This window comes from Mercenaria mercenaria, chromosome 5 (assembly GCF_021730395.1).
Source record: "Mercenaria mercenaria strain notata chromosome 5, MADL_Memer_1, whole genome shotgun sequence".
NCBI classification, from domain to species: domain Eukaryota; kingdom Metazoa; phylum Mollusca; class Bivalvia; order Venerida; family Veneridae; genus Mercenaria; species Mercenaria mercenaria.
Window position 1 is genome coordinate 15,910,938 of NC_069365.1, and position 27,397 is coordinate 15,938,334.

General features: G+C 36.0%; 1 protein-coding gene across 1 annotated transcript in view; it reads right to left on the reverse strand.

The window, feature by feature from the left end:
- LOC128556889 (uncharacterized) overlaps positions 1-27,187 on the reverse strand; it is a 61,625-nt gene extending 34,438 nt beyond the window's left edge. Inside the window, exons 1-2 of the mRNA XM_053542773.1 lie at positions 27,122-27,187; positions 6,353-6,562 (exon numbers count right to left, since the gene is read on the reverse strand). Coding sequence (XP_053398748.1) covers positions 6,353-6,559 — 207 coding nt within the window. The 5' untranslated portion in view covers positions 6,560-6,562; positions 27,122-27,187. The remainder of the gene's footprint in view (positions 1-6,352; positions 6,563-27,121) is intronic.
- Between the last annotated feature and the right edge of the window lie 210 nt (positions 27,188-27,397).

Genomic DNA, 27,397 nt, shown 5'->3' on the forward strand with positions numbered 1-27,397 from the left:
AGTTGTGATGAAAATGGCTTTTCTGGAGTTGGTACTGACTTCTAAAGGCATTAACAGTTTATATTTGCAAAATTACGCTGTGAATACTGTGGGACATAAATTACAATATGAGGTCAATGTGTACAATGTTATGCTTAAAGTAGCTTAAAAGAAACCAATGTACTGTGAAATCATTATTATTCGTGGGGGATTAATTTTCGTGGATTTTGTGGTTGAGCTAAACCACGAATTTAAGTCCCAACGAACAAATTGTGCCCACGATAATTTTTTATTGTACGCAAAGTCGCCAAAAAAGACACCATAGCAGTTCGATCTGATCCGTAATTGTATGCATGCGGCAGTACTAACCTGCAGCTTTCGTGTAGTTTATGGAGACTCCATCAAAGATAAATATAGGTATGCGTGGAAACAAAACCAACTATTTTATTCAAACATTTACCTGTGGTTTGTTTATGACATGCTTATCAAAGTAAAAGTAAATATTAAAAATAGAAGTTTGACGTAGCGTCACGTGCCAACCGCACTATAGTACGGCTGTTGATTTTTTTTCGGCCCTGTTATGCAACGTTTAAACAGGCACGTGCCCAGGTGGGGCATGGGTCAGGGCCCCCAACCCCAGCTGGCTGGCTAGTTACGAATTTTATTACTATGGGCCCCTCAATTAACAAATTTATACACCAGCGCAATTGGCTTGTTTTGACAGCAATACACAGGCTAAAGAGCCATAAAATCGTGTCCGGTAGTGGAAATTAGCCCAAGGCATGTTACAGGTAAAAGTTAATCTGTACATGCTTCATTGATCGCTTGCCTTTTAAACGCGGTACTTGATTGGGTAGTGGAGAAACAACTGACCAATGAGGTTGCCCGATACATTAGATTGTACGGCATTGTATTACAAATGGCTGAAAAAGAAATGCTTTACTCGAAATTTGTGAAAAAAACACATAAAATTTGATGTTATAGTTTGTACAGTTAAGAGTTCACTGTCACATGAAATCTATGATGTAAATAGTAATTGTCATTATACTTTCCTTTGTTAGAAATAAAACAAGTGGGTCATGATGACCCTGGATCAAACATCCGAGTTGTATGAGCTACATGTTTCAAATGTCAAACTGATGATTTTTAGAATTTTTTTGGAAGATTTTCCGATGTACAATCAAGTAACCCCTGGGGCGGGGTCAATTTTACCCCAGGGGTCATGATTTGAACAAAGTTTGTAGAAGTCTACTAGGCAATGTTACATATCAAATATCTAAGATCTAGGCCTTCTGGTTTATTTTTAGCAAATTTATGAAGATTTCTCTATGTACAATCAAGTAACCCCTGGGGCTGGGTCAATTTGACCCTGGGGGTCAAGATTTGAACAATTTTGTAAAGGTCCATTAGGTAATGCTACATGTCAAATATCTAAGCTCTAGGCCTTCTGGTTTATTTGCAGAACATTTTGAAGATTTTTCTATGTACAATCAAGTAACCCCATGGGGCGGGGTCAATTTGACACCGGGGGGGTCATGATTTGAACAAATTTTGTAGAAGTCTGCTAGGCAATGCTACATATCAAATATCTAAGATCTAGGCCTTCTGGTTTATTTTAAGAAAATTTTTGAAGATTTTCCTATATAAAATCAAGTGACCCCTGGGGCGGGGGTCATGATTTGAACAAATTTTGTAGAGGTCCACTAGGCAATGCTACATGTCAAATATCTAAGCTCTAGGCCTTCAGGTTTATTTTTAGAAAATTTTGAAGATTTTTCTATGTACAATCAAGTAACCCCATGGGGCGGGGTCAATTTGACCCAGGGGGTCACGATTTGAACAAATTTTGTAGAAGTCTACTAGGCAATGCTACACGTCAAATATCTAAGATCTAGGCCTTCTGGTTTATTTTTAGAAAAATTTTGAAGATTTTCCTATATAAAATCAAGTGACCCCTGGGGTGGGGTCAATTTTGACCCCCGGGGTCATGATTTGAACAAATTTTGTAGAGGTCCACTAGGCAATGCTACATGTCAAATATGTAAGCTCTAGGCCTTCTGGTTTATTTTTAAAAAAAATTTGAAGATTTTCCTATAGAAATCTATGTAAAATCAAGTGACCCCTGGGGCAGGGTCAATTTTGACCCCGGGGTCATGATTTGAATAATTTTAGTAGAGGTCTATTAGGCAATGCTACATGTCAAATAACTAAGCTCTAGGGCTTCTGGTTTTTGAGAAGAAGATTTTTTTAGATTTTCCTATGTAAAATCAAGTGACCCCTGGGGCGGGGTCAATTGTGACCCCAGGGTCATGATTTGAACAAACTTGGTAGAGGTCCACTACGCAATGCTTCACACCATATATCTAAGCTCTAGGGCTTCTGGTTTTTGAGAAGAAGATTTTTAAAGTTTTTCCTTTTGGTTGCCATGGCAACCAGAGTTCTGCATGGAATTCAATCCTTTGAATAATATTTGTAGAGCTTCACCCAAGGAACATTCCTGTAAAATTTGGATGAAATTGGCCAAGCGGTTTATGAGGAGATGTCGTTTAAAGTAAAAGTTTACGGATGGACAATGGACGCCAGATGGTGAACGATCAGAATAGCTCACCCTGAGCCTTTGGCTCTGGTGAGATAAAAAAACATTTGGCCATTTTACAAATAAATCAATCATCTTAAAACTTCAACAATTTTTTTTCATTATATTTGCTTAGAACACAAGAAATGCAGAAAAAGTTCAAAAAATATTTTTGTGTTTTTATTTATTTTATTATTAATATTTATTTGTGAACTTAGTAAATCATTTTTCTATAAATCATGTCATTTTGTATATCAATTTTGAGCAGTTTTTGATAACTTTCTTTTTAGTGAAATTACACATATTATTTTTTTTAATTAGAAAAAGTTTTTTATATCATGATTGAAAGAAAAGGGTAGAATGAATGAAATTTTATTCATGTGATTAAAATGTAGTATAATTATTGCTGACAATCATATAGTTTGTTTTATTATGATAAATAAAGTTGATTTTCAAACCACTAGCTTCTTTATTACTTGTAGCTGCTTATACATGGGATTGGTAGATATCAGAGCCAATACTCTGAGACCTGGGTATCATACAGAAAAATGAAGTCCATACACTGTGACTGTACAATCATACATACATTGAAAAGGCTTGATGAAATTATTAAAAAATATACTTTTCCTTAATCTTTTCATGTGCCTATTAAATTTTTTTCGACCCTCCCCAACCCACCCCAGGTTGCCCCCACACCCACAGCAAAAAAATCCTGGACACAGGCCTGGTTTAAACACTAGCCTTTATTTTTACTGACATGTAAAATACTATGACTTTGGAACTACTAAATACTACAAATTAATTGCTAGATTTACGTCCGATGCTTTAATACCTAATTTACATTACACGTTTCTCGGCAGGAATAACACATGCACAAGTTCAACAGCTTGTAATTTCAAATGCAACCGCGCATTTATTTTGCAAAAAAAAATCGCACCAGTTTATAATAGTTTACGTAAGGATTATTATGGTTATATAAGTACTACGGAATAAAAAAACAACATTATTTAAATCTATGATAGTTTGTTTTAATTTGCAGTACAATGACTAGTTCTTGTTTAAAACACGATCAAATGATCAATAATCAACTTCATATTTGTTTCGATTATGAACGCTAATTGTGCAATTTGCTACGGTTTTGACACTTTTTAATTGGTGCCGACTTATCTTATTGAATATTTCACAGTTTTAAAAAGTTTTGCAATTTAGGGGACGTATAATTATAGATAACGCGGTCATTAATTGGCACATGATCACTTGCTAATCTCCCGCGGCATAGATTGCAAATTCGGTAACAATGGTAGCGCTGTTTGACACGTGTAGGTTTCACATGTAAGGACAGAAGTACTAGAAGATCTATTCCTGTAGAAATTATGATTTTTTTTTTCAAAAATTGAAAATCCATGAATTTACGTCCCCACGAAACAGCCGCTGTGGCCAAAACCACGAAATTTCGTGCCAAAACCACGAAATTTCGTAAATGATTTCATAGTATTAGATCTGATTCAATGAACAAGAACAAATGAATATCAAAATGTTTGGATAAAAAAATTGCAAAATGAAATACTTGTTTTATAAAGACATTGCAATTTAATTCAATCCAGTGTAGTCACCATCATATCTCATCTATATATTCATATAAACTTTGTCACACAAAGGAATAACACTGTCATATTTATCTGCTACTTCTGAAAGGTAAATGGTTTTTTTGTTGTTGTTTTTTTTTATTTAACGTCGCACCGACACATGATAGGTCATATGGCGACTTTCCAGCTTTAATGGTTGAGGAAGACCCCAGGTGTCCCTCCATGCATTATTTCATCACGAGCGGGCACCTGGGTAGAACCACCGACCTTCCGTAAGCCAGCTGGATGGCTTCCTCACATGAAGAATTCAAAGCCCCGAGTGAGGCTCGAACCCACATCGATGAGGGGCAAGTGATTTGAAGTCAGCGACTTTAACCACTCGGCCACGGAGGCCCCTAAAGGTAAATGTACATGTCATTATTTCTAAAGGATTGTACATATGGTCATCCCTGTTTTCAACTTCTTTCAAAGCAACAGAAACTCTCCAGTCATTGTCCATTCAAAGACATTATACTTTATCATCTTCTACTCCAAATCCTTAAAAAAAGACATTTTACTCAGTTTCTTATGTTCAGAAAGCCTTTCCTCATTTAAGCCTCTAAAAAGCAACAACACAATTTCTCTAAAATAGTGCCTACTTCATTTGGAGAGGAGAATTTCCCTGAGTTAGTGCTTACATCATTTAAAGGCCTCAAGAGCAATAGCAGAACTTCCCTCAAGTAGTGCTTAACTCATCTAAAGGTCTCAAAAGCAATAACAGAATTTCCTTTAAATACTGCTAATCTCATTTAAAGGCCTCAAGAGCAATAGGAGAATTTCCTTTGAACAGTGCTTCCTTCATTTAAAGACCTCAAGAGCAATAGGGGAATTTCCCTCAAATAGTGCTTACCTCATCCAAAGGTCTCAAGAGCAATAGGGGAATTTCCCTCAAATAGAGCTTACCTCATCCAAAGGTCTCAAGAGCAAAAGGGGAATTTCCCTCAAATAGTGCTTACCTCATCCAAAGGTCTCAAGAGCAATCGGGGAATTTCCCTCAAATAGTGCTTACCTCATCCAAAGGTCTCAAAAGCAATAGTAGAATTTCCTTTGAATAGTGCTTCCTTCATTTAAAGGCCTCAAGAGCAATAGGGGAATTTCCCTCAGATAGTGCTTACCTCATCCAAAGGTCTCAAGAGCAATTATAGGAGAATTTCCCTCAAGTAGTGCTTACCTCATCTAAAGGTCTCAAAAGCAATAGTAGAATTTCCTTTGAATAGTGCTTCCTTCATTTAAAGGCCTCATGAGCAAATGGAGAATTTCCTTCAGATAGTTCTTCCTTCATTTAAAGGTTTCAAGAGCAATAGGAGAATTCCCCTCGAATAGTGCTTCCTTCATTTAAAGGCCTCAAGAGTAATAGGAAAATTTCCATCAAATAGTGCTAACCTCATCTAAAGGTCTCAAAAGCAATGGGAGAATTTCCTTTGAATAGTGCTCCTTCATTTAAAGGCCTCAAGAGCAATAGGATAATTTCCCTCAGATAGTGCTTACCTCATCTAAAGGTCTAAATCCTTCAAATAGTGCTTACATCATTTAAAGGCCTCAAGAGCAATAGAAACATTTCCCTCAAATAGTGCTTACCTCTAAAGATCTCAAAAGCAACAGGAGCATTTCCCTTGAACAGTGCTTCCTTCATTTAAAGGCCTCAAGAGCAATAATAGAATTTCCCTTGAATAGTGCTAACCTCATCTAAAGGCCTCAAGAGATGTAAAAGAAGGCCTAATTAATTAATAAAAATACCAATTTCTAATTAGGCCATTCATTAAATCCTGTCTATACCATAAAAACTAGTATGGTGACAAACCTTAAGATCCTCAAAATTGATAGAGTAAATACTGAATTAAATCTGTGTAAAAGTTTAAAAACATTTGTTCCTAGGAAATGTCCTCAAGGCCTCAAGAGAAATCAGACAATTTCCCTCAGTTAGTGCTTGAATCATCTTAAGGCCTCAGGAGCAACCTTGACATAATGCTTAATTCATCTAAAGTTGTCAAGAGTAGTTGTCTCAGTAAGATCTAGGCCAGGTTCAAAAGGGATTAGTATCATTAGAGTTAAGGCCCATGAGCAGAGAGTCAATTTATGTCTGTCAACTAGACAACCCTCCGGTCAACCTGCCCACCATTGGTGATCTCACAACAAATCCTGTCAAGACAGACAAGTGTTTAAAACAGCTTACCTCACTGTCTATATCTTCAATTTCCTCAAGAGCAATAGAGACTCGCTTGTCAGAGCTGTGGCGTTTCCTAGGAAACACGTCTCCATCCTGTAGAACCAAACCTCCAGCACAATCCTCACCAGTACAGCACTCATCAAGAACCTCACTGTGATCCGAGTTGTCTGTATTTGTAGGTTTTTCACTCATGCCATCAACTTTCACTTTCATTCTCTGAAAATTAACAATCTAATTTGACAATTCAACCATCATGATAAGTGTGCCTATTTTAGAACTGGCATACTTGACTCTGATCTAGTAAAGTACAATAAAACCACACTTCTTTTCAATCAGGACAAGCTCTATGAGGAATTTTTGGATTGTCAGAACTTGTATTATCCAGTGTCACCTTTTTCATATTACTAGTATAACCACATTTATTTATACATGAACTTGTTTTATGCCATCAGATGTGGATGATTGTGTCCTGTCATATCTCAATCACTGGCATTTCATCACCATTATGCAATTATCATTTGAACTGCATCACTAAGATACATCTAAATAATTTTATAAACGTCCGAGAAATTCATGCAACAAAACCCCTTCAAATATGAAATCTTCGAATGAATCTATTCCACAGTTTTACTGAAAATTGGATCAATATGATATCTTACAGATCTTGCCTCATGCAGTGTGCAATGGAATTTAGAAGTCAATCAAAATTTATTTGGCAAAATATTCAGATTAGTATTCTGATATCCTGTTTTATGGCTGCTATTTCAAATTTATTTCATAACTCTTGATCTGGCTATTATGCTACAATAATAATAATACCAGATATAATTTTATGAGTGGAAGTATTATTTTTAAAGGCACCACTAGAATACACAATATGTGATTTTGTCATGCAATATGAAAGTAAATCAGCAAACAGGATTTACTTTATTATAAAGTTCCCTGTCTACGTCAGTTTTTCTTGACAATAATTTTTAAATATTTTTTGTATGTAAAAATATTTGTTGTGTCATTCTGTTACAGCATGGAGCATATTTTAACTAGAAATGTGTCACAGACAAGGATGCCCCCGCAACATGAGAAAGGTCACAGGCATGGTACTGCTCACAAACTAAAACAAGGACCTTTGGCCTTAAAAAATATATTGTAGGAAGACAAGACAATTTATTAATCTGTATATGTAGTGAAAATTGGCTAAGTTCAACCAAGGACGTGACCTTGACCTTAGAGCTAGTGAAATGGTTGTTGCCTTGACACATCGTCTATCCATGCTTATCATTTGTGTCAAATTATTTTGAAATCAGATCATGCATGTCAAAGTTATGGACTGGACACAAAGACCATATTACCAGTATATATTTAGTGAAAATTGGCTAAGTTCAACCAAGGACTGTGACCTTGACCTTTGAGCTAGTGAAATGGTTTTAAGCATGACATATCGTATATCTATGCTTAACATTTGTGTCAAACTATTCTGAAATCGAAACATGCATGTCAAAGTTATGGACCGAACACGAAGACCACATTATCAGTATATATGTAGTGAAAATTGGCTAAGTTCAACCAAGGACTGTGACCTTAACCTTGGAGCTAGTAAAATGGTTTTGCGCAGGACATATCCTCTATCCATGCTTATCATTTGTGTCAAATTATTTTGAAATCAGACAATGCATGTCAAAGTTATGGCCCTGACATGAACACCACCTTTTCCCCGAACACACACACACAAACACACAGACAGACAGGGGTAACACTATTTATGGCGGGGGCATAAAAATGTTGGAATGAAATGGGGTAGTAGTTGTATGTAACCTATACATCTTTGCTAAATTTAACAGCAAATGATTAATTTCCTAGAAATGCAAGGCAAAATAGTTTAGGAAGGAAACATGCAATTTTCCACATCAGCAACTATTTGGACTCATTTCTTCCTGTGGACCAAAAACATATCATCACTGCTGTCAAAAATTATATCTATAGATGACATTCAATCTGTCAAAACATAAAATGTGTCCAGTAAATTCAAACTTTGAAAGCAATGCCAATTTTTGAAATATACCAGAAGCACTTCAATGACGCTGCAGCACCATCCAGGTTCCGCAGTTACTTCTAAAGTATCGAGGCATCAATTTGGCCAAAAAGTAACCAAGTAACCTTCATTCCTTATTGGCACAGACAGTACCGCAGGCACAGGTTAATACCACTGTTACAGACTGGCATAAATTTTCCCAGGTATACTTATAATGATCTCATTAGAAGCTATTCCTCTAGAGTGGCATAAATCTTCCAACGTATGTCAAAAATGATCTCATTTAGAAGCTTTTTTCCTATAGAATAGCATAAATTTTCCCAGATATATTGATAATGACTTCATTAGAAGCTTTTTCCTATAGAATGGCAATATTTATTGTAGCTACATTTTAGTGACCATATATTTGCTTGGACAATCTGACTAGACAGTCATTATATAACAATCACTTTGGAGGGATATAGACATATTCTGACAGCACATTCTAATATATACCTTTACATAACCATCATCCAAAAAAAGAACTAGAGCTATCACTAAATGTGATTATCACAGCCACACACCCACCCACCCATCCAAAGCCTTGTAATTCATTTTTATCTTGTTTGTTTGTTTGTTTTGGGTTTAACGCCGTTTTTCAACAGTATTTCAGTCATGTAACGGCGGGCAGTTAACCTAACCGTGTTCCTGGATTCTGTACCAGTACAAACCTGTTCTCCGCAAGTAACTGCCAACTTCCCCACATGAATTATCAGAGGTGGAGGACTAATGATTTCAGACACAATGTCGTTTATCAAATAGTCACGGAGAACATACGCCCCGCCCGAGGATTGAACTCGCGACCCCGCGGTCCGTAGACCAACGCTCTTACCTACTGAGCTAAGCGGGCGGCTTCATTTTTATCTATCATTTTTATCTATCACTGAGTCAAGTTTCATGGAATTCCCTTCATTGGCTTTAACATACTGTGTGAAAAAGAACAGGAATTTTATTACACAGTAACAACAACAATATATGCAATATTCATGGTAAGTGTTACAATTCAAGAATCTCTCAATCCATGGTTGAGTTACAGCCAGGACAAGCCTTGATCTTTGACCTCAAAGTATGATCTTGACCTTTAAGTTACCAATCTGGTTCTTGCATGCGACACACCGTGTCATTGAGGCAAACGTATGTGCCAAGTTATATTTAAGAATCCTTTGATCCATGGACAAGTTACAGCTAGGAAAACTCGGACGCATGCACGCACAGACACACGCACATACACCAAACTGCCATTATGACAACTATGTCTAGCTCATTGTCAGTAGGTTCAACAAACAAGAGGGCCAAGATGGCCCCTAGGTCGCTCACCTGAGAAACACACCATAACACACCATAACAGTGTAAACATGTTTGACCTACTGATTTCATGGAAAAAAATATTCTGACCAATTATCATTAAAATTGGAGCAAAAAATCTTGAGTATAAATAAGTATTTTCTTTGATTTGACCAACCATTCTGACCAAATTTTATGAAATCCAGTGTAAATTGCAGTCCCTATTGCATACACAAGGTTTTTCTTTGATTTGACTTAGTGACCTTGTTTTTAAACCCAGATGACCCATATTCGAACTTGACCTAGATTTCATCAAGGTTATCATTCTGACAAAATTTCACGAAGATCAGTTGAAAAATACAGCCTCTATCGCATACACAAGGTTTCTCTTTGATTTAACCTAGTGACCTACTTTTTGACCCGAGATGACCCATTTTCGAACTTGACCTAGATTACATCAAGGCAATCATTCTGACAAAACTTCATGAAGATTAATTGAAAAATACAGCCTCTATCACATACAGAAGGGTTTTCTTTGATTTGACCTAGTGACCTACTTTTTGAGTCCAATGACCCATAATCAAACTCAACGTAGATTTTATCAAGGCAATCATTCTGAGGAAATTTCATGAATATCAATTGAAAAATACAGCCTCTATCGCATACATAAGGTTTTTTTTAATTTGACCTAGTGACCTAGTTTTCGGCCTCAGATGACCCATATTCAAACTCGACCTAGATTTCATCAAGGCAATCATTCTGACTTAATTTTAGGAAGATCAATTGAAAAATATAGCCACTATCGCATACACAAAGTTTTTCTTAGATTTGACCTAGTGACCTACTTTTTGACCCCAGATGACCCATATTCAAACTTGACCTATATTTCATCAATGCAATCATTCTGACCAAATGTCATGAAGATTAATGGAAAAATACAGCCTCTATCGCATACACAAGGTTTTTCTTTGATTTGACCTAGTGACCTACTTTTTGACCCAAGATGACCCATTTTCAAACTCGGCCTAGATTTCATCAAGGCAATCATTCTGACCAATATTCATGAAGATCAATTGAAAAATACAGCTTCTATCGCATACACAAGATTTTTCTTAGATTTGACCTAGTGACCTACTTTCTGACCCCAGATGACCCATATTAAAACTTGACCTATATTTCATTAAGGCAATCATTTTGACCAAATGTCATGAAGATCAATTGAAAAATACAGCCTCTATCGCATACACAAGGTTTTTCTTTGATTTGACCTAGTGACCTAGTTTTTTACCCAAGATGACCCATTTTTGAACTCCGCCTGGATTTCATCAAGGTTATCAATCTGACCAATATTCATGAAGATTAATTGAAAAATACAGCCTCTATCGCATACACAATGTTTTTCTTTGATTTGACCTACTGACCTAGTTTTTGACCCGAGATGACCCATTTTCGAACTCGGCCTAGATTTCATCAAGGTTATCATTCTGACCAATATTCATGAAGATTAATTGAAAAATACAGCCTCTATAGCATACACAAGGTTTTTCTTTGATTTGGCCTAGTGACCTAGTTTTTGATCCGAGATGACCCATTTTCGAACTCGGCCTAGATTTCATCAAGGTCATCATTCTGACCAATATTCATGAAGATTAATTGAAAAATACAGCCTCTATCGCATACACAAGGTTTTTCTTTGATTTGACCTAGTGACCTAGTTTTTGACCTGAGATGACCCATTTTCGAACTCGGCCTAGATTTCATCAAGGTTATCATTCTGACCAAATTTCATGAAGATCAGTTGAAAAATACAGCCTCTATCGCATACACAAGCTAAATGTTGACAGACAGACGACAGACGACGGACGACAGACATCGAGCGATCAGAAAAACTCACCTGAGCACCTTCAACGGTTCCAGAGCTATTTAAGAAAAGCAATCATTTTGACAAAACTCTTCTTTAAAGTACAAAAGGGGGAATAATTTATTTAAACAAAAGTCAAAATTGTGAAACCTTGTATATCTATGAACCTAACTGAGGAGTCATACAACCTGTTTTAAAGCTGAATGAAATACTATCATTGGTTTCTGAGAATTAAAAAAAAAAACTACAATTTTGTAAGTATCTAAATAACAAGAGCTGTCTCCATAGGATGACACATGCCCCCGATGGCACTTTGAATGAATAGTTATGGCCGATGTTAGAGTTTAGGACCTTTGACCTACGGAGCTGGGTCTTGCACGCGACACGTCGTCTTACTGTGTCACACATTCATGCGTAGTTATTTTAAAATCCATGCATGAATGACAAAGATATGGACAGGACACGCCCATCAATGCACTATCATGAAAAATGACCTTTAACATCTAAGTGCGACCTTGACCTTTGAGCTACGGACCTGGGTCTTGCGTGCGACACGTCGTCTTACTGTGGTACACATTCATGCCAAGTTATTTAAAAATCCATCCATGGATGACAAAGATATGGACCGGACACGCCCATCAATGCAATATCCTTTAACATCTAAGTGTGACCTTGACCTTTGAGCTACGGACCTGGGTCTTGCGCGCGACATGTCGTATTACTGTGGTACACATTCATGCCAAGTTATTTGAAAATCCATCCATCGATGACAAAGATATGGACCAGACACACCCATCAATGCACTATCCTTTAATGTCTAAGTGTGACCTTGACCTTTGAGCTACAGACCTGGGTCTTGCGCGCGACACGTCGTCTTACTGTGGTACACATTCATGCCAAGTTATTTGAAAATCCATCCATCGATGACAAAGATATGGACCGGACACGAAAATTGCGGACAGACTGACAGACCGACTGACAGACCGACAGACCGACAACTTCAAAAACTATATGCCTCCCTTCGGGGGCATAAAAAAGGGAAATAATTTTGTTAAAATGAATGGCAGAGTTATAGAACTTGGTATGTAAACTAAAATTATGATCTTAAAGGTTTGCATGAACTTTCAATCATATTATGTGCATGTTTCAAAATTATTTAAAGCTACTTTCCATAGAATCGCAAGCAACCTTATCAGTTGTCTTTATTTTCTTTATGGTTTCAGACTATGCAAATAGCAATTATTTTATTTAAATTCCATTTTGTTACTTTGTAATTGCTTATTTTCCTCGGAGTACCAAAACCTGTTTTTAGAATGTGAAACTGAAAGTAGACTATTCTTTCAGGTTACACTCTACCAATTCAAGTCCTTATTTATTTCATATTAATAACAAAACATTCAGACCTCATTTTCAGCACTTTAGAGCATTTCAATGATATGAAAACCATATATGGTCATTTAGTATAACATGTCTTCTTATCAAAAATAGAAAAATATTGACATGTTATGTTGAATACAAGAAAAATAATCTGTTCTGAGAAACATCACCCTCTAAAAATGCCCCCATGAAAACAGCCGTTTAGCAGTTACGCGTAGGTAGACATTTTTCGCAAAGAATAAAACTTATTCCAAGAAATTTACAATGAAAATGGTCTAGATCTATTCTCAATACTATAAGCAATAAACATAAGCCAAAAATTTAACTGTCACCTCCTCATGTCACTCATTATACCAGATTTCATCCATAGCATGGAACTACATTTTGGACTACTTCACATGTAACACTGAGTAGTCACTTCCGGTTTGGTGTAATCCGTCCTTAAAGGTTACACTCTACCAATTCAAGTCCTTATTTATTTCATATTAATAACAAAACATTCAGACCTCATTTTCAGCACTTTAGAGCATTTCAATGATATGAAAACCATATATGGTCATTTAGTATAACATGTCTTCTTATCAAAAATAGAAAAATATTGACATGTTATGTTGAATACAAGAAAAATAATCTGTTCTGAGAAACATCACCCTCTAAAAATGCCCCCATGAAAACAGCCGTTTAGCAGTTACGCGTAGGTAGACATTTTTCGCAAAGAATAAAACTTATTCCAAGAAATTTACAATGAAAATGGTCTAGATCTATTCTCAATACTATAAGCAATAAACATAAGCCAAAAATTTAACTGTCACCTCCTCATGTCACTCATTATACCAGATTTCATCCATAGCATGGAACTACATTTTGGACTACTTCACATGTAACACTGAGTAGTCACTTCCGGTTTGGTGTAATCCGTCCTGAAATTCAGGAATTTCCAGTATGTAAAAAAAAATACCCAGATGTAAACAATCAACAGCAGTCCAGAGATTTCAGTAAGATAAATTGACCGTAACATGTATGTCTTGGTTTACGTAGCATAAATTAGTTTTCTATATTGTGTGAAAAAGTCTGAAGTATGGTACTGACACCGCTGAATGATGAATTATGTAATAGTAAAGGCCATTTATGGCCGAAATGCCAAATAAAAGAAAAAACTCGCAAAGAATTGATTTTTTGTGTAAGTATTTTACAGGATGTATGTAACAACATATTAAAAGTATAGGAAAGTAACATGATGCAAAATGTCTATTTTGGGGTAAAAATGAAAAAAAAAAAAATGAAACTGTGGATTTCTGGAATCGACCCATAGCAACTGAACTATGCATCTTAAGAGATCCAAATTTGGCACAACATTAGATTACTATATTGTACAAAACGTAGATTATTTAGAAATTTTGAAAAAAGCAAGATGGCTTCCTAAATCCAATATGGCCGCCATAAAAACGACATTTAAACCAGAATTATCATTGATTTTATGTTAAATTGTCTCATATCCTTGCTTTTACACACAATAAGTTGATTATTGTTATATGCAGCTTACGATGGAAAACATACTGCCAGAAGATTCAATATGGGGCAATAGTGCAGTATACAGACAACATTTTTGAGTCATTCAGCAGTAGAAATTATCGTTAAACAGCGATAACTTCCTTATTTACTAACAAAACATATAAAAGTTCAAGTATTTGTTTTCTTAGTAGGATCATTTCCCATCTTTTCTTAGTAGGATCATTTCCTACCTGATAATCATGTTTTTGGGAAAAATTACATTGAAATTGTTTACAGTTCTGTTTTCACTAAATAGAAAAATGGCGCGAAATAGATGTTAGTTGCATAATGGCGCATTCAAATAGTCCTCAGGTTTTGTTTCATTATTTTCTTTTCAATTCTTGCTGAAATCACATGAGAGATCTATGCTTGATCTGTAGGTAGCCTTTTCCTAATGAAATAATATCATTACAGAATTTGCCATGTATACTTAGATCATACATCACCTCTACAATCTAGAGTCTCGATCATTGTTAGCTAATTTTGTAGTTTGAGTATATTTGACTGAAAATATTTCCACGCATCAAACATGACCCCGACTTTTATATATCTTTATTCAGAACTGACAATATTCTGTAAGAAAATGTAAGTTACAGACATTTTACATTTTAAATCGGTCCTGGTGTGTGCTGCGGCCATTGCAAGTACGTGAATTTTATATAGAATAAAGAAGAACAGCTATTTAGTGTGTCGTATGTGGTTAATTACAGTAATAACTTGATTTCATCATCACACATGATGTTATATACAATAGTAAAAGGGAACCAAATATTTATTAGAGCAAGTACTCATGTTCTTGTTGTAAAATATGTTAGAATTTGAACCTATCAGAAACAAGATATAGCTGCAATTAAAACACACCTCTGCTAGGTAAGTTAATAAGACAGATTACAATGAAGTCATTTTCTATCCAGCGATTGATGTAAACACATTGAGGATTCAACTTATAATTTATCCAAGTACCTTAAATGAGCTATTACAGCTACACTGAAATGGCAGATAAATGGCAGATAAATTACATAAAAGAAGACTTGAGACTAAAAAAGTGTTGCAGTATTGTAACAAAAAAGTGTTGCAGTATTGTAACTAGGTTTCGAGCTTAAGGGCCAGCACATAGAAATTAAACCTTTACGGGATAGACAATAGCAAATACAGGCTGAGTATTGGAAAGTTGAGAGACGTTTGGTTTGGTAACCTTCTGAATCAGTAAGAGAGTTCCCGCTCACAGATGGGGTTCAACATTCATACCAATATGGTGGTTTAATGCTATATGTTATAGCATATAAACACTGAGCATCCAAGAGTCAGGGCAATCATACTGAGTTGCAACTTCAAGTAAGAGAACATCGGCTGAACATCTATGTAAAAACACATCTATGGATGTCTCTGAATTACTTTTTGTACTTTTAGCATGTGCAAATGTTGAGTTCTGCTCAACCCGGGGCCAGAGGGCGTGGACGGTAGCATGCATTTCCATTACCATCCATGAACAGGCTCAATCAAACCGAGCCTGCAACATTTTCGTGTTTGTTGTGTTGAGCAACCTGCGGAGTTTCCATTTTTCTATTTTTGTATGTTGACCATTCAAAGACATTGTCTGACGGGAACTTCAACAAAAAGACCTGTCAATATAGCATCCCCAGCCTATAGAAGTTTGAGCTGATTATCATTATTTGAAGGTTGTTAGTTTGAAGCATTGAGTGATTTTTGCCTGATCCCTGAAATTATCTAGCTCATAACCAGAGATACAAATTAGCAGGGGTCCAGTAGCTCATGGCTAAATAGATTTCGGGCTGGGCCCCTAAATTGTTGGAGAAAATGCCTATTTACCTAATGTTAAATATTTATTTTTGACCGTCTGGTCGCTAAATAAAAATAGCTAGTTTATATCCCTGATAACTGCAATTATTTATGAAATATTGGAATACAAATCAGTTAGGCAAGATAGTTAGAGAAAAAAAAAATATGAGGTATATGGTTTCACTAGCTCTACATGTTTTAACAAAGGACATTCTACATAGTTTGTCAGTTAGTCTGAGACATTGTCACCTTAGTGATTGAACCCATTACAATGTTTAAGATACTAAAGGCATAGGCACTCTCCTGGGCCATCTAATTTGACATACATAATATTGATATAAATATGCTACGTGGAAGTATAAGCACATGCGCTGAGGTTAACAGTGCTATTTTCATAATTGCTTTGCTATTTTTATAACTGCTATATGTGTCGTCGACGACAGTTAGTAGTTTACCACTGAAATCTTTGAAAGTACGCCGAATTTAACAATTATCAATGTTTCACTATTGAAACCAGAATTATCTGACCTGCTTCAACCCTTATTATGCTGGACAAGACTGATTCTGTCTTTGCAACCAGTGTAGTTCATTATCAGCCTGCACATCCATGCAGTCTGATCATGATCTGCACTGTTCACCATTCAGTCAGTATCTTCTGGTAAGCACCCCTTTTAACAGTTAATGGTACTATCCAATTTTAAAGACTGACAAGGTTCATTACAGAAATTTAGCAGGGTAAGGGTTAAAGAATATATGCATAAAATTGGTTTCTGATGTTCAATGAAAACATCAGTTTTGCTACATTTTCCAAGTCAAAAACGAAATAATTAACTTGATGTGCATATTTTACTTTCTGATTTATGTTTGCTTGAAAATTTAATCAAATACATGAATAAATTTCAGAAAGTTAGAAGATGTCAATTTCAGGAAATTTTGCAAGTGAAAAAGGGCAATAACTTTGTCTAAACACAAGAAGTCACAAGTTACGGGTCCTGATATTTAAGCATATCTTATGATCCTACAAATTGTAAGTTTCAAAATGATATCTGTATCAGTTCCATAGATGGTATAGAGACAGACAGGATAAGATGGGATGGGATATAGACAGATGGGATGGGACAGGGACAGATGGGATGGGACAGGGACATATGGGATATGGACAGATGGGATGGGGACAGAGACAGATGGGATGGGATAAAGACAGATGGGATGGGATATGGACAGATGGGATGGAACAGGGACAGATGAGATGGGATGGGGACAGATGGGATAGGATGGCACAGCATAGTACAGATTAATTCCTCTATAGCTTCCCAAAGTTTGGTGGGATATTAATGAACACAACTTTGCCACAAATGAAAATTCCAGGCAAAGTTGGTTAGCTGAAAAACTGTTCAATTCAGTGCCAGCATGGCATTGTGAATGTTCTTTATGATGATATGACTCAAAACATTATTACCAAAGTGATTCAACCTCTGCCTCTGAATCATGTATTCAATCTTGTCAATTACTTGCACCCAGCAAATTTATTGTTTTCTTTGTATGGTGTCGACTAAATAATACTTAAGTTTATAACAGTGGTAAATAACCAAACCAATGTTCCTTTATTCTCTACCAGTACCGATTTGTTCTTACATATAACTAACAACTTCCAAACATGGAAATATAAACTTGTATTAAGCAACCAGCCAAAGGAATGAAATAAGACAAGTCAGGTTGAAATTATAACTAAATGCCAATACAGGGAAATAGCTCACTGGCTGCATATGGTAAGTGGCTGGTTAATACAAGTGGACATAAAGACAAGTTTAACAGAATAGCTTCCCTATCATTTTGGAAAACCTTTGGTCATGCCCTTGGATCGAGCTTGTACACTCCTGACATAGCCTTCAACTCTCTTCAATGGTTCAGCCTTGCATAATTACTGAAAGCTTGACAGACCCCTGAATGAAACAAAAATAATAGTTTTGCATATCCAACAATGGAAATGAAAACAAAATACAACCATCAGACACAACAGATTGAAATAAAAGAATCAACATTACCTTTCCATGTACAGATCACAACCCTAGAAAACATTAAAATCCGAGTCATTTGATTATACAGCACTTCATTTTGCACATTTTTTCTCACATCCTGTAAGTTCTTTATAAACTACACATATTTTACTTGTCTGCAGTCTGATGAAAATGAAAACTGATCACAAATGTACTTTCATAATGACTCAGTCAGACAGCATGGCTAGTCTGGCTTTCACATGGCAAAAAGGTGCTACATAGTAATTATATCTATTGCTTTATACAGCGAAAATCTCAGACATAAAAAATGTTTGCATTATTACAGAATTGCTTCTGAATTTTGTACTTCCTCTTGCAGATCAATTCTTCCCATCACAAGATTGGAAATGTTGTCTTTGAATCAAGCATTGAATCGATACTTTAAATGAAAATTGATCTAGCAACTGCATGTTGCATGCTGTGTTATTATTATGTAACTGTCTGCAGACAAAGATAATCTATATAAATGACAGAAATATACTTATTATCAGAAAACCCATTGACAGTGACAAGCTTTATTTCCCTTGTAGAAGCATTCTATTTTGTAGTGATTTTTTTTTCCATAAAAATTTGCAAATACAGATTTTTCTGACAACAGGTTTATCTGTTTTTGTGCTTTCATTCTCAAATAAAACAAGAGATCACAGAGTGATTTTGGCACCCATCACTGAGCCATTTTTGAATGTTCCAAATTTCAAGACTAGTTCAATGTCAAAATCAAGGTCAAATTTCATTTTGGTACACAACACTGCATGTGATCCAAATTTGAAAGCTGTGGCTTGAGAAATGTGGAAGTAGGTACTAGGTAAAAATCAATGTCAAACTAGAGATGCTTTTGAGAAAAGCGCATGTCTCCCACAACAGCCCAATGAAAAATGACTAGTTTCTCTGGATGGTCTAGACGAATGGATCTTATTAGTAATTCAAGGGCCATAATTCGAAAGTGCCTAGGCGGATTTGGCTAGTTATCGAACTTGGTCGAGGTCTTATAGTCAAACACGTTTTGTTTAAGTTTGGTGAAGATCGGATGAGAAATGTTCGACTTAGAGTGCGGACAAGCTTTGTGACAGTGCTGCCCAACGAAAAATGACTAGTTTGTCTGGATGGTCTAGATGAATGGATCCATTTCTGGTAATTCAAGGGCCATAATTCCAAAGTGCCTAGGCCGATTTGGCTAGTTATCGAACATGGCCGAGCACTTATTGGCAGACACATTTTCTTGAAGTTTGGTGAAGATCGGATGAGAAATATTCAACTTAGAGTGCGGACAAGCTTTGTGACAGACAGACAGACACACACACAGACTGGAGTAAATCAAAATGTCTCTCACACCACTGTGTGGTGGGAGACATAATTCCTATTCAGAACATAAAAATATGCATGTGGTCCATATTTGAAGCCTGTAGCTTCAGAAATGTGAAAGTTGGTCACTAGGTCAATCTCAAGATCAAAGTTCATTTCGGTATACAAAACTTTGCATGTGGTCCAAATTTGAAGGCTGTAGCTTCAGAAATGTGAAAGTTGGTCACTAGGTCAAAATCAAGGTCAAATTTCATTTCGGAACACAAAACTATGCATGTGGTCCAAATTTGAAGCCTGTACCTTCAAAAATGTGAAAGTAGGTCACTAGGTCAATGTCAAGGTCAAAGTTTGTTTCGGTACACAAACCTACGCATGTGGTCCAAATTTGAAGGCTATAGCTACAGAAATGTGGAAGTAGGTCACTAGATCAAGATCAAGGTCAACTCATGTCAAGGTTCATCTTGCCACTCAAAACTATACATCTGGTCCAAATTTGAATGTTATAGGTTATGGACATGAAGATTCTAAAAGTTTTTCCCTATATAAGTCTATATGAACCATTTGACCCCTAGGGCGGGGCCATATTTGACCCTAGCAGGATAATTTGAACAATCTTGGTAGAGAACCACTAGATGATGCTACATTATAAATATCAAAGCCCTAGGCTTTGTGGTTTGGACTAGAAGATTTTCAAAGTTTTTCCCTATATAAATATATGTAAATTATAAAAATAAACAAAGGGCCATAACTCACTCAAAAATTGTTAAACCAGTCTGATTTTCAGGGGGACACAATAAGGGTATCAATGCATCATTCTGACAAAGTTTGGTCAAAATCCCTCCAGTAGTTTCTGAGGAGATGCAATAACGAGAAATTGTTAATGGACGGACGGACGGACCACGGAAGCAGAGTGATCTGAATAGCCCACCATCTGGCTAAAAAAACTTAATTTACATGAGGGCTAGTCCTGTGATGTGAACTTGCAAGGGTCCTATGAAAATGACAACAAGCTCTGAAACTCGGACGACGTGGCAATATAAGACCTGAAATTTCTAAGGCAATGTCATGAAATTCTTTTCACAACAAGGAAAAACACTTTTATCAGCCAAAGGCTGTAATGTGAAATTTTCAGTCAATACATTAAGCTCCAGAATACCCTTTCACTTTCTTGATGCTGATGTTTTCATCCTATACCAACACTGATAACCTTGACCTTGACACCTGACTTTCCAAGACAACCTCTAATTAAGGGCAAACTTATCACATTTTAATTTTCCTCTAGATTTTTTATTTTGAAATTACATCAGTCTGTGCACTTAATATTCCCCTTTGTGGTCTATGAAATTACAAAGTAAATACTGTTTATTGCTGTACTTTTTCACTGTTGACATAAAATCAATTCAGGTCAATTTTCTGTGATTCCTTTTATGGGAAAAACATAAGTAACTCTGCCAAAATTCTGACATCTCATAAATTATGACATTTTCAAGACATAGCTACGATCCTTCACAATTTTCTGTTGCAGAGCTTAAACTTGTTAACTGCTAGCAGGGACTAAATGACATGATGGGGATGTGGGACTGCACACTATATAACATACAAACACGGGCCCACTGCATTTTTAAAGTGATCCTAACTGACCAAAAAGATTGTTTTTTCTTTTTAATGTCTAGCAATATTAGATTTTATCTGGATTGTATTTTTGCTTCAAATTACATATCTTGATGTACTTGGATAGATATTTAACTAGAATTACCATTTCCCAATTTATCCACGACACATGGTTTCTGGTGCCAGGAAGATTACAGTTTGATCTACCTAATACTATTAAGTTATTTAACATTGTACAGTACAATGTTAAATAACCTTTTTATTCTATACCTATTTTATTTTAGTATAAATTAAAAATGATTCACTGAATATTGTTTGTTTTTCTGCCTTTCTAATTTCAAGACGCATAATCAAACTCTGTAAACAGAGCGCCTACTTTACCCAATTTACATTCAGAACATTTTTACAAGTTTCGGGCTTTATCTTATATTTAACATGGGGCTGTTGAACCGTCCAAATACAAAAAAACAAGAGGGTCATGATGACCCTGGATCGCTCACCTGAGTAATATGAGCTACCTGTTCCAAAGATCAAACCGATGATAAAATATTAAGAAAGTCAGTAGGTCACATTCATGGTCAATGATATTCAGTTTTACGATTGGTGTGCAAAACTATGTATGTCATCGAAATTTCAAGGCTGTATCTTAAAAAACAAGAAAGTAGGTCAGTAGGTCAAGGTCAAAGTCAAGTGACATCATATTACTTGGGTTCATCAGGTAATTATTACTAAACAGTCTTGGAAATAGGATCAAATGATTTTTTAAGTATTTTTCCTATATAACTCACATAGTAACTAAGTTACCCCAGGGCGGGACTTCTTTTAACCCCAGAGGCATAATTTGAACAATTTTGGTAGAGGACTACTAGACAATGCATCATACCAAATATCAAAAGCATAGGTTGTATGGTTTCAGACAAGAAGATTTTTAAAGTTTTTTTTCCTATATAAGTCTATATAAAACTTTGGACCCCCAGGGCAGGGCCTCTTTTCACCCCAGGGGTACAATTTTAACAATTTTGGTTGAGGACCATAAGACAATGCTACAAACCAAATATCAAAGGTCTAAGTGTTGTGGTTTCAGACAAGGAGATTTTTAAACTTTTTTTCATATATAAGTCTATGTAAAACCTGAGACCCCCGGGGCAGGGCCATATTTGACCCTAGAGAGATAATTTGAACAATCTTGTTCCAAATATAAAATATTTTACCCGATTTTTTACAAGGAGAAATACATACCAAATATCAAAGCCCTAGGCTGTGTGGTTTTGTACAAGAAGATTTTCAAAGTTTTCCCCTATATAAGTCTATATAAACCCGGGGCAGGGCCATATTTGATCCTAGGGGGATAATTTGAAAAATTTTGGTAGAGGACCACCAGATGATGCTACATACCAAATATCAAAGCCCTAGGCCATGTGGTTTTGTACAAGAAGATTTTCAAAGTTTTCCCTATATAAGTCTATATAAACCATGTGACCCCCGGGGAGGGGCCATATTTGACCCTAAGGGGATAATTTGAATAATTTTGGTAGAGGACACTAGATGATGCTACACACCAGATATCAAAGCCCTAGGCCCTGTGGTTTTGGACAAGAAGATTTTTCCTTTCGGTTGCCATGGCAACCAGAGTTCTGCATGGATTTCAATTCTTTGAACAATTTTGAAAGGGGGCCACCCAAGGATCATTCCTGTGAAGTTTGGTGTAATTCTGCCCAGCGGTTTTCAAGAAGAAGATCTTTTTAGAAGATGAAGGACACACGCCGCACAATGCACACCGCATGACGCACAACGGACATTGAGCGGTCACAATAGCTCACCATGAGCCTTTGGCTCAGGTGAGCTAAAAATACAGGTTTTCTGTACGCATGTGCGTCCAATACTGTAATATATTGTACGGTCACGTGTTGCAAATAAATGTTCACGATTGGATAAATAAAATAGATATAGAATAAATAACAGTGAACTGTGGCTCCTGACATCAATAATTATACACTATTCTAAAGGTCTATGAGGATGGTAGCAGGATCTTTTTTGAATTTTTAAAGTATCTTGAACAATGTTAATTTCATGAGCAAAAATGTATTTCTCCTTGTAAAATATCGGGTAAAATCAAAACTTGGAAAAAAAAATAATAAAAGTTTACAAACATTTTGCATGGAAGCATTTTGCTTTCATGCTTACTAAGATATCCTGAAAGTGGTATAACAATCTATTAACAAAGTTATAATTGATTTTAAATCAAAAATGGCTGAAAAGAAATCATTAACCCTATCAAAACTTAGTTTGTTTGATGATAAACTCAAAACTTGTCACAACATACATTTTGATAATTAAAATAAAATCCTATTATCGTCCTTGGGAGTTCTTGTTAACCTATATAACACTGATGATTTTATTTTACATTTAAAGAAAAATCAAGGAAAATCCTTCTGACAGAACAGCTGGATCAACCAGTAGCAATATTCATGCCTTTTATATACAGGATAATAGTAACTAGGTGTAATTTTATTTTAAATAATTTTAACATAAGATGTATTTCTTTACAAGGTTTCAAACATTTATTTTCCATTTTCTTTTAAGTGATTTAATATTTCTTAAGTTTCTGTCTCTGTGAAGAAATTACACATCTACTGAATAATACAATACCCTAGTCTACAGACTCCACTTTCTATACTTGCTTATGTTGCAATGAATCAGTGTAAAATGAATCTACAGGGAAAAACTCCTTCATTTGCCTCATTGAGTTGCTATGAATTGCTGTACAAGAGCACCAACAAATTGGACAACATACACCTGAAGTTCCTTCTATACTGGGTTTAACGTCGCACTGACGCAACCTATAGGTCATTATTATGGTGACTTTCCCCAGTGCCCCTCCATGCATTATTTCATCATGGGCCAGCACCTGGGTAGAACCACGGACTTTCTGTAAGCCAGCTGGATGGCTTACTTACATGAAGAATTCAACATCCAGAGTGAGGCTCAAACCCACATCGGTGAGGGGCAAGTGATCTCAAGTCGGCAACCTTAAAGGACAGAGGACAAAAAAGTGATTTTTTTTGTTTAGTGTTTTAGAGGGGCACGAAATGTGGCAATGGAAGAATGAGTGTTGATAAATGTTGATCTTACAGTGATACGTTATGAATTTTATGGTGTTTGTAGGTGACGGAAGAGGAAAACAAGAGCTGTCACAGGAGACAGCGCGCTCGACTATTTCGATGCTGGATAGTGAAACTGGACACATCTGAGGAAACTAGAGCTGTCACTGGAGTGTTTAAAGACTCCAATTGTGGATGAAGATATTGCACAATAGCCTGAGTCTATGTCAAAAATATCAACTTAAAGTAATAAGAGAGGTAAAGATAAAATATATCAAAACACTATATAAGTATATCCTAAGCAAAAAGGGGCATAATTCATTAAATATTGGTGCCAGAGTTATGCAGCTTGTGTCATATAGTGTGGGTGATGATGTTAAACAACTATTTTAAGTTTGAATCAAATCCATTCAGTAATAACAGAGACAGAGTGAAAGTGCATCAAAACTTTAACCTAAAATTCTAAGTAAAAAGGGGGAATAATTAATGAAAAATTGGTGCCAGAGTTATGCACCTTGCATCATATGGTGTGGGTGATGATGTTGAACAACTATTTTAAGTTTGAATCAAATCCATTCAGTAATAACAGAGACAGAGTGAAAGTGCATCAAAACTTTAACTTAAAATTCTAAGTAAAAAGGGATATAATTCATGAAAACTTGGTGCCAGAGTTATGCACCTTGTGTCATATGATAAGGGTAATGATGTTGAACAATTGTTTAAGTTTGAATCAGATCTATTCAGTAATAACAGAGATACAGTGAAAGTGCATAAAACTTTAACCTGAAATTCTAAGTAAAAAGGGGAATAATTCATGAAAAATTGTGCCAGAGTTATGCATCTTGTGTCATATGATGTGGGTGATGATGCTGAACAACTATTTTAAGTTTGAATCAAATCCATTCAGTAATAACAGAGGTAGAGTGAAAGTGCACCAAAACTTTAACCTGAAATTCTAAGTAAAAAGGGGGAATAATTCATGAAAAAATGGTCCTAGAGTTATGCACCTTGTGTCATATGATGTGGGTGATGATGTTGAACAACTATTTTAAGTTTGAATCAAATCCATTCAGTAATAACAGAGATAGAGTGAAAGTGCATCAAAACTTTAACCTGAAAATCTAAGTGAAAAGGGGGGATAATTCATGAAATATTGGTGCCAGAGTTATGGCCCTTATGTCAGATGATGTGGATGATGATGAGAAATAAGTATTTCAAGTTTGAATCAAATCCATCAAGTAATTACAGAGATAAGTTGAAAAAAGAGAAAGTGCACCAAAACTTTAACCAAGGTGGGGACGCGGAAAGACGCCGACGCCGACGCCGACGCTGGGGCGAGTAGGATAGCTCTCCTTATACTTCGTATAGTCGAGCTAATAAGATGATGGTACCATCACTAATTGTTCATGACCTTATACGTAAGAATTAAATAGGATGATTGCCTTCGGGCTTGTAAAGTTCAACTGTATAACAGAAGTAACACTACCAGGGTTTTGATAATTAAAAGGTTTATTCAATATGAATCTAGCTGCATTCCGCTGTATTTATTCAACTTTCTTCACTTGCTTGGATTGTTGAGGATTCCAAATAGTTAAGCTATATTCCAATTTTGGACAAACTAGAGTTTGATATGCATGTTGTTTTACAGTTCTGGGACAGAGTTTAAGATTACGTTTCACAAAGCCCAGGACCTGAGATGCTTTTGACATTATGTTATGTGGGTGTTGTATTTCAAGTTTTCGGACACACCTATATTCCAAGTTTAAAGTCAATACCTTGAACAGTGTTTAAGTTGCACTCCAGACACAAAATACAAAGACTGACATTTTAACTTAATCTGTAACCTTGTCTTTGACTTACCAATCACATTTATGTTCTTGGCACATCGTTTCATTGACACTTACCTATATGCCAAGTTTGAAGTCAGTACCTTGAACAGTGTTTAAGTTGCACTCCAGACACAAAATACAAAGACTGACATTTTAACTTAATCTGTGACCTTGTCTTTGACTTACCAATCACATTTATGTTCTTGGCACATCGTTTCATTGACACTTACCTATATGCCAAGTTTGAAGTCAGTACCTTGAACAGTGTTTAAGTTGCACTCCAGACACAAAATACAAAGACTGACATTTGTGACCTTGACTTTGACTTACCAATCACATTTATGTTCTTGGCACATCGTTTCATTGGCACTTACCTATATGCCAAGTCTGAAGTCAGTACCTTGAACAGTGTTTAAGTTGCACTCCAGACACAAAATACAAAGACTGACATTTGTGACCTTGACTTTGACTTACCAATCACATTTATGTTCTTGGCACATCGTTTCACTGGCACTTACCTATATGCCAAGTCTGAAGTCAGTACCTTGAATGCTTTTACAGGTATGCTCTGGACACAAAATATGAGATAAGATTTGATCCTGATGTGACCTTTTGACCTTTGATATCTACTGACCTTTTTATGCGCTAATATAGTAAGAAACAACAAGAGGGCCATGATGGCCCTGTATAGCTCACCCGAGGTGGTAACTTTGTGTGACGCTCACGCCGACGCCGGGGCGAGTAGGATAGCTCCCCTATTCTTTGAATAGTCGAGCTAAAAAACTCTTCATGGTAATTTCATTTGAATCCAAAATATATAAAGAGTGAAGGTAGTCTTGCGACTGATCTAACAGCTCTTTGAACATGTGTAAGATGACCTCTATATATCTCTTTTCAAACTCTGTTTGTCAAGGTATTATAACAGGTATCATACCTTTAAAGGAAGAAGTGTCCATCATTCTGTGTTTTACACCTCTACAGTCGGTTTCTGTGAAAATCTGGAATATAAAACAGCATCACATTACAACAGTTTCATGTTCATCCTTGTCACAATTATTTCAGAAAATACCTTTGTGACAAATTATTTTCTCAGGTCTTCTAGTTTTGTTAGCATTCGTAAGTATTCAAACACTAGCAAACCTAACTGCACCAAAGGATAGTTCATTTTATTGATGTAGTTTCTGCTCTGTCAAGCATTTTTTCATTAAGT